The 8,704-nt window shown below is 35.4% G+C and overlaps 2 protein-coding genes across 2 annotated transcripts in view; one reads left to right on the top strand and one right to left on the bottom strand.

Moving 5' to 3' along the window:
* Positions 1–3,441, top strand: part of LOC110796519 (peptide-N(4)-(N-acetyl-beta-glucosaminyl)asparagine amidase) — a 28,068-nt gene extending 24,627 nt beyond the window's left edge. The window contains exons 20-23 of the mRNA XM_056841874.1: positions 63–123; positions 760–862; positions 2,741–2,875; positions 2,962–3,441. Of these exons, the coding sequence (XP_056697852.1) occupies positions 63–123; positions 760–862; positions 2,741–2,875; positions 2,962–3,049 (387 nt within the window). The 3' untranslated portion in view covers positions 3,050–3,441. The remainder of the gene's footprint in view (positions 1–62; positions 124–759; positions 863–2,740; positions 2,876–2,961) is intronic.
* Positions 3,442–4,442: 1,001 nt separating this feature from the next.
* On the bottom strand, positions 4,443–8,424 carry LOC110796517 (argininosuccinate lyase, chloroplastic). The gene is made up of 7 exons (XM_022001578.2): positions 7,902–8,424; positions 7,174–7,437; positions 6,384–6,500; positions 6,022–6,170; positions 5,367–5,658; positions 5,115–5,279; positions 4,443–4,957 (listed from the first exon to the last, which is right to left on the bottom strand). Exons 1-7 carry the CDS (start codon positions 8,262–8,264, stop codon positions 4,688–4,690), a joined length of 1,620 nt encoding a protein of 539 aa, XP_021857270.1. The 5' UTR covers positions 8,265–8,424; the 3' UTR covers positions 4,443–4,687.
* Between the last annotated feature and the right edge of the window lie 280 nt (positions 8,425–8,704).

An 8,704-nucleotide genomic window follows, 5' to 3' on the forward strand; every position in this document is an offset into this window, starting at 1 on the left:
TGGTGCTCTGATTGTCTCTTTAAGATCTTTTACACTGATATAAATATAAACTGTTTGTGCAGGCTACATCAGCTTTTGATGGGATAAAGTCGTCAAAATGGGAAGAGCCAACTGGAGCAAAAGGTTTGCTTTTACTATCTATTACATTATACTCAAACAAACACTAGGAGTAACACGTGTCACTTCGTGGTGCAAAATTTTTCTGCCTTAAACGTTTTCCCTAAAAAATCTCATACTCAATTTATTATTTTATTTTCTGTCCTTTTTTATTTACGGCTTATGTATGAAAAAAAATATTGTTTATAGATTGTGGAAATAATATATGCCACATAATAATACTTTGCTAAAAATATTTTTTGGTAATTGTTTAGGCAGATCGTTATATTAATAATGAAAAATATATTTACTAAATATTTTGGTCAAATTAGCATATTAATATATCAAATATGTTGGTCAAGTTAACATATCAAGCATGTAAAATATGTAATACGTAGTAGTACGGAAATTGCATACTCCGTATTAGATGATTAAATGAGTATGTTCAAGATTTATTAATTATGCAGTAAATTTAGGAAGAGAAATATTAGAATATACGTGCATGCACGGGACCTAATCTAGTTATTTGTAAATATCACCGAGATAAGCCATAGATTCTTCCTGGTTTTTGCGAGAGCGTAATCTTATTTTATTTTAATAATATATACTTCACACCATTTGTAAATCTGTTTTAATTTTACCTTCTGAATGTTGGCATTGCAGGTGGTTGGATTGCATATAAACTGAAAGAGGAGCAGATGTGCCAACTCGTGGCATATGAGCTAATGTCTGCCAACGATGCTCCAGAAAGAGATCCAAAGGATTGGTATGATCAGTAGAGAACAATACTATTCAAGTGGTCAATTTCCCCCTCCCCATTCCCTCGGGGCGCCTGCCCCATGCATTATTGCAAAATAATACACAAACTCAAAATGATAATTCAACACCAGTTCCTGAGTGAGTAATAACTACAGATAAGAACAAATAACTTGATCTTGAGAATGAAAGAAAAGAACAGAGCTAAGCTAGCATATTCGTAGTTTGGCCCCATGCACAGTCCATAAGTTCCCTATCAAGAGAACTCTCCTGAGTCCTGATAAACTCAACTTTTTGAGCCCCATGCACAGTCCATAAGTTCCCTATCAAGAGAACTCTCCTGAGTCCTGAAAAACTCCGGAGCAACTTTTTGAGCAAACGAGGCTTCCTTTAGTTGCATGTTTAGGCTGTCAATGTATTTGTACATTCAATGAGTTTTTTCTACATTCAAGAGCAATTTTATTCTGCAGTCCTTGAAATTGCTATTTCCATTTATGAGCTATCTAGTTTGTGTCCTTCTAGTTTGTTCGTTGTGGACATACTAATAGAAGACATGTCACCCTCCCATCGTAGTAATGCGATATAGAAGGTATACTTACTTGCGACATCCTCCAGGCTCCTACCCACCCAATAAAAATGAGGAATCTAAACATAAAGTGGCTTTTGATAAAATTGGACACTAGTCACCCTATATAGTATTTTCTACTCTGTAATACAAAAAATACCAAATGTACCAATACACTTATATTTGATACCAATAGGGCTAAATTCTTATTGGTACAATTTAAAAGTGTATTGGTTGGTATTTTTTGTGCTAGAAAAAGTTGTATTGGATGGCTTGTGAATAATTTGGTCAAGCCACATTTGACAGAGATTTCTTCTAAAATAAATATTTTCCAACAAGTGAGAAGTAGAATAAATATGGAGAATATACTACTCTCTCCGTTCTATAATTATGTTCAAATTTTCACTTTTCACGTTTGTCAATGCACATTTTGTATCATTTACATCTCTAATTATACGTTAACAAAAAATGTAAAATTTTGATATTATCAAAGTACCTATCGAGACAAACCAAACAAGATACTATATGAGTACGTTTTTTCTTACGTACTGGAAATAATTTAGAAGATTCTCTTCAAATGTAAATAGTGTCAAAATTTTAAATTGGAACATTATTGTGGAACGGAGGAAGTATGATTTTGCTCGTAGTTATGGTGCATTATATTCATCTGATTTTCACTTATTTTTTCTGAACTTATTGGAAATCATCAAAACTTATTTTAATTATAAATTATACTTGGATAACCTTATTTTCCCGAACTTATCTTATCAGAACAAAACATTAGTTACTTACTAGTTTTATATGCATGCGAAAGGAAATAGAATCATGGACGCATAATTGATTTTGGTTAGTTGCGTGCGTGATTCCCTATGCATAATTTTTGCCTCAAACATTCCTACTTGAATACGTAGTATATGACATTAAATAATCGTGTGCATATAGTGGAATCCCTTGATTAAATATTGTTTGGATGATTTTTTAGTTAACTCAATCAGTTATTTAATTATTAAGTGAGTGATGGTGTTATAGACTATTCATAAGGGGGACACAAAAAAGTCAAAAACCTCATGAGTTACCTTATAGAAAAGAGATATGAGTAACTTATAAATAGCGATAAGGGTGGTTGACTGGTTGTGTTGCTCACTGAAGATTTTGTAATATGTTAGGGCAACTTGTGGCGCACTTATAGTTGTTCAACAAGTAACCATCTTCCGGAGGTGGAAAACTCACCAAGTCCTCAGCTCCTATCCATTTATTGGAGCTTCGAATTTATGTGTATTGCTGAATTTTTGTATGTTCTAATGTTTTGTGAACTTTGTTTAGGATTGTTGAAGGAAGTAGTGACGGAGGGATGAAGTGGTATGTTATAGATAGACAAACTTGTCAGAAATTTGATAGCCGATTCCAGCGCAAACTTTACAGGATAGCATCATGCCATACACAATCAAATGCTTTAAGGTATCTCTAAAGCACTCTCTTCAAACACCCTCCCTCCTTGGCAGAGAAGTACCTTTGAGTAGCTATTAAATTGCTGAGTTCTGCAGGTTCACCTTTTTGTCAGTCCGAGATGAGTCGACCCCAAGGCTACAAATTGGTAGTATTGACCTGTATGCTGGAAACGGAAACTGCTAACATCCATTGCAGGAAAAGAAAGGGATGACAGAGAGGGGAGGGTGTATAAAAGATGAGAGAGGGAAGAAAAGGTAGCATTGCCGTTAAACCTATTGGTTACAGTCAGTTTGGCCCGTTGCATTTTTTTTTCTGTTATCTATTTGATCAAATATGAAGGTTATAATTATTTTAAAATTTATGAGGCTGAATAAAGCACTCAGCCATCATAAAACTAAACCAATAAAGAGAAAATGAAAAGCTTCAGGCTGAATAAATCTAACAGTGCATGTACTATAGAAATTTGCCATATTGTTTTCTGTCATCCCTCACAATGTTGTAAAGATGTATACTTGTTATTGACAACATTTTCATTGATTGGAAAGCAATTAATATTCGAGATACATATTATGTCACTGAAAGAGCGAAAGATCTAATTTTGTTTTCTTCTGTTGACTTCATTATGATATTTTCAACCTGTATGCCTATATGTTTGATGATTTTGATAAACGCTAGGGGTTTTTGGAGTGTTTCGAACCGCAAACCAAACTGTATTTTAGCGGTTTAATTTGGTTTAGGGGTTTCAAAATTATGGTTTAGTTTCAGAACTTTTTAAAGCCGCAATTTATGATTTTGTGTGGTTCCCGGAAATTTGTAACCGAACAAATTAAACCGTAATAAATCGTTTTATGCATAAGATATTATTTTTATTTATTTAGAGAATTATATATGTTGTATGTGATTTATGTTGCTATTATATCGATTTCCTCAAACCAAAACACATCAAACTGTTTTATCGTGGTTTTGTTTCGTCCAGTTTGACATGAACTCCGTAACACGGTTTACGGAGTAGTTTGCAATCGTATTTTTACAATTTGGTTTGAGAACCCCTACTTAAATCTAAATACGTTGACTTGTCCCCAAGTTCTCAATCCAGATATGAACGACAAAAGTATATAAAACTCGATTTTGAGTTGAAATTAATAACCAACAAAAAAAATAATGACCAAGATCGATCGACTTTTCTTATCATTAGTTAATAAAGATCCAAATATAATCCAACCAAAAAAAAAACTCGACTAGACATAGCGCAACTCTATATCCATGTTTTGTGTAAATGGAGTTTGTAGCCTAAAAGTAAGAAATGACAATCTTCTCTAGCCCTGAGGTAGTCTTATAATACTCTCTCCGTCCCAAAAGGTGTGGGGACAAAAAAAAGTTGGTGGGAAGGGAGAGACAATATAATAATTATGGGGTCATTCCTAATTTAGAAGTGTAACAACTAATCTGAAACGGATGAAAAAGGAAAGTGTAATAACTAATCTGGGACGGAGGGAGTAACTTTTTGCGAGACTCAAATACCCTTAACAATTCAAGGGGATTTGTTTGATTTAATTTTTTAAAAAAAACATTGACGTCCCGCGACAAGTTAGTCTGAGACCATCACACTTCATACATTCTCAACTAATACTGGCTGGTGAGTACAGGTAAATTGTCAACAATCAAGCTTGGGATGCCCAAAGTTCTTACTAATGCAAAATCACCCCCCAAAAAATGATGCATTATGAGAAAGAGCAAAATTCAGCATATTCTGGACATTTAATAAGATGGAGAAATTTTTAATTTGTAAACAATCTTAACTCGTCAGTCAAGTAAGAACGATTACTGGTGGTTGTATGCACTCCTGTCTATCTCAAGTTGGGCGGCCCAAAAATCAAGCTGACTTGATACACACTCTGAACCTGTTGAACCGTATGAAGAGAACTTCCTGACAGAATTCTCCACACCAAGATAATCGTACACATCCTCGCTAAATACGGGACTAATACTCTTAAGCTCGTCGAGGGTTAGGTCTTGAAGCTGGCAACCTTTAGAGACACAGAACGCAACGGCTCTTCCCACAATATCATGACCAGTTCTGAAGGGTACTCCCTATTGAATATGCAAAGCCAGAGGAAGACAAGTCAGAAAGCAAAAAAAATATAGAAAAATATTTACACAATCTACTTGAAATAATCACTTGAGCAGCACAGTGAAAATGGAAGAAAATAACCAAAATCTTATAAGTATACTTATAGACAACTTTCACCTTCTTCACGAGATAATCTGCAACTGTTGTGGCATCAAGATGGCCAGCAGGCAGAGAGTTTTGAATTTTGTTTCGGTTGAAGGTAACATTTTGTGCAAACTCGGAACTTACTTCCAGCATTCCTACAATAGTCTTCACACTGTCAAATACAGGCTCCTTGTCTTCCTGTTTAGATGGCATTTCAGAAACATCCGGTCAGAAATCTCAGAAGAGCCAGAAATGAGAAAATTAGTCTTTTAGAATGAAATGTACCTGTAGATCACGGTTATAAGCATGTGGAAGTCCCTTGCATAGTACAAGAAGAGTAACCAGGTCACCTACAACTCGTGCAGATTTTCCACGCACAAGTTCCATGGGATCTGGGTTTTTCTTCTGAGGCATTATACTACTTCCAGTAGAAACTGAATCATTAGGAGTCAAAAATCCAAATTCCTCGGAGGCCCATAACACCCACTCTTCACCCAGCCGAGAGAGATGAATGGCTGTGATAGAATTAGCAGAAAGGAACTCCAACACAAAGTCTCTATCTGAAACTGCATCGATGCTGTTTCACATACGAAAATGGAAGTTGTTACTACTGAAACGCTCAACATGATACCAAATTGGTTTAGACTTTAGAAGCACAAGTTATGAAGTCCTAAGTTCCTAATTCATATTGGCAGAAGATATATCTAAGAAACGCTCAATCTGTGTAGCAAGAAGCATTATATAAAACAGCCCCACTCAAGTCATCACCTGGTTTACTAGAAAAAAATAGTTTTGCGGCATAGTGGAACAGAAGATAAAATTATACTGATGACTGATGAGCAACTCAGGAACAGGGAGAGCGGATTTTATGTTTAGTAGATCTAATGCAGAGAAAATCTCAAGGGTCATGTTTAATTGCTATAAAATTCTAAAAAATTACCTGTTTCTCAAGGGAGCAGTAAATCCCAAGGCATCAGAAGTCATAAACCTATCTATTGGTAGGCCAGTGCCAGCCAATGCACACGCACCCAGTGGACAGTAATTCAACCTAGCTCTGCAATCTGTCAGTCGACCAGCATCACGCTCGAGCTACAGACAAAGACCAGGGAAAATTTTCAGAAATAAATATTTGTTTTATTAAGAGAAAGAAAACACAGACATAGCATGATTAAATTCAATTTGAGGTTGCAGTCATCATACATGGAAAAGAAGAAACTTAAATAACATTGAGATACAATAAAAACGAAATTGCCTCTCCATGAATACTCAATAGATGCATAAAATTCAAAATTCAATGTAAACCTGTTCAACATATGCTAAAAGAAGATGTTCCAATAAAACAGGCTGTGCCCTCTGCAAATGTGTGTAGCCGGGAACAATCAAGCCTTCATTCTTCAGGGCCAATGTAACTAGTGAAGCCTGCAGGTTCATCATAAGAAATTTTAGTTATGTGAAAACCATTGGGATTTTTATGCAAGGCCTTATATGCAACACAGTAACAGCAAGACTTTGTACACATAGGCAATGCAATAGAACGAAAACACAATGACAAAATAATCACATATGTTTTAGACTCGACAAGGATATCAATTTATAAAACGTTTTAGACTCGAATTTTGTGTCTACTGTCTGACCCTCACAGCCCGTTTTATAGGTGGTGAAAAATTAGCATTTGCCCATGGTAATGCTAATTCCCTCAAGTATCTAATTATCTTCATAAATCTTCATTACCATCCATTGTAACTTGGGAGTTGGTACTGGGTGGGAACGAAAGTTATGAAGAATGAACACAATTCTTGGGGTGAGATTACATTACCACGGAAATTATGGTGTTACTTTCCAAGCCAAATTACACTTAAATTGACTCCCATTGCCGCCAAATATTACCAGCTATTAAAAGGGCCGTCAATGTCACAGGGAGTTGTTAGATTCTGCAAGAAAAATCTACATGCAATAAAAGAATGCATGCTAAGCTCTGTTAACATATCCAAGATACAGAACCTTGTAAGCATCAATAAATTACAATAGCAGCTGTTATCATGAAGATACATGCTTTTCCTCGTGCAAATCAATCAAAGGAAAAGTTGATAACCTGAAGCTTTTTAATCTTCTTAAGGATCTCATCTACAGCATCTCGACACCACAAGCGAAAATCTGTTGAAACTTGATCATTTCGGCTTCGTGCAGTGTGAAGCTTCTTTGCAGGCTCACCAATAAGATCAGTAAGTGCCGCTTCAATGTTCATGTGAACATCTTCCCTGTCACTCCTCCATACAAACTCACCCGCCTCTATACGCTTCTCTATCTCATCGAGCCCGTGGATTATACTATCTCTATCTTCAACATTGATTAATCCCTATAACATAATCAATACTCCAGCATTCAGATTCCCATTTACCCTATTTCACACAATATCAAGTCCAACATAAAAAATAATAATTATTGCAATAGCTTTTAATCATCAACATTATGATAATACCTCTGGAATTTGCATAAATGGGTATTCCAACATCACTTTAGTTAATCATGGATAAACAGAACATAGGTTCCAAACACGATATGAAGTTGCAATAGGTCTTGTATGCAACCAACGGATGTACTGGTTATTGTATCATATACAACACGCTTAATCATCCCAAATCACATTCCGGAACGAATATGAAAAGGCTACTAATACTTTAGAATACCCACCAGACCACCACAAATAAACTCAATCTTCAATTAAGAAGCTACTTCACATGCGAGAATCTCAAAATAACTAAAAGAAAATACACAATATGAAGCATTAACAAGCCCTAAACAAGAAATCAATTTTAGGACCTGATGAGCAAGCATTGAAGCATGCGCGCGACTGCCCATGATATCATGCTTGTAAAGTGCTTTGTCGAAGGAAATTGACTCAGTGAACTTCTCAACAATTTCAGTGACACTCTCTTCGAATCTTCCACCCCACAATTTGACCTCTTTTTCTGAGTTTTTCAGGTCATTTTGAGAGGAATTCATTGCAGTTCCAGAAGAGGCACAACGAAGGAAAGGAAGCAATTTTTGGAAATGGGGTTTTCTGGGTATTTGAAAAAATGGATGCGGAAGTTGAATTTGGTGAGATTGGGAAATGTTTGGGTTTGCGGGTATAGAAGTGAAGATTGAAGATTGATGAAGAAGTGATGAAGAAGAAGAAGCCATTGATGTCTGGAGAGAGAATTTGATGCTTTTTCACTTCGTACTTTGCTAGTGCTCCAAGTGGTGTTGCGGCGATTTCAGCAACGACGTCTGATTATGAATTAGTTAGGTCCGGTTCAGTTCACCTTGTTTTAGGACCTAAAATAAGATCAGATCATATATTAGGGAAATTTTGTATGGTAGGTACTTTGGAAAATGATAAAGGTCGTAACATGGTACCTTTAAGTTATGTCACAATGATGCATGTCATGCTTATGTATCATGATTTAAAATGGAAACTAAAATATTTAACTTATATAATCTATTATATATATTTCACAAAAGGTAGGAAAATCTTAATATTTTAACTTGTTTATTTTTTTATATGGACTACTTTATTTACATATTTTCATAGTAAAAATATTAAATTGATAGTAAAAATATTTTGATGACACATAGCTTAC

This window comes from Spinacia oleracea, chromosome 4 (assembly GCF_020520425.1).
Source record: "Spinacia oleracea cultivar Varoflay chromosome 4, BTI_SOV_V1, whole genome shotgun sequence".
NCBI classification, from domain to species: domain Eukaryota; kingdom Viridiplantae; phylum Streptophyta; class Magnoliopsida; order Caryophyllales; family Amaranthaceae; genus Spinacia; species Spinacia oleracea.

Bases quoted from the DNA above. Each gene is read 5' to 3' on its own strand.
- LOC110796517 (XM_022001578.2), bottom strand. From the start codon at position 8,264: ATGGCTTCTTCTTCTTCATCACTTCTTCATCAATCTTCAATCTTCACT. The intron at 6,501-7,173 runs GTTATCAACTTT...ATGAACCTGCAG, and splicing joins AGAAGATTAAAAAGCTTCAG to GCTTCACTAGTTACATTGGC. The intron at 5,280-5,366 runs GTACATTTCATT...CCATCTAAACAG, and splicing joins CTTATAACCGTGATCTACAG to GAAGACAAGGAGCCTGTATT.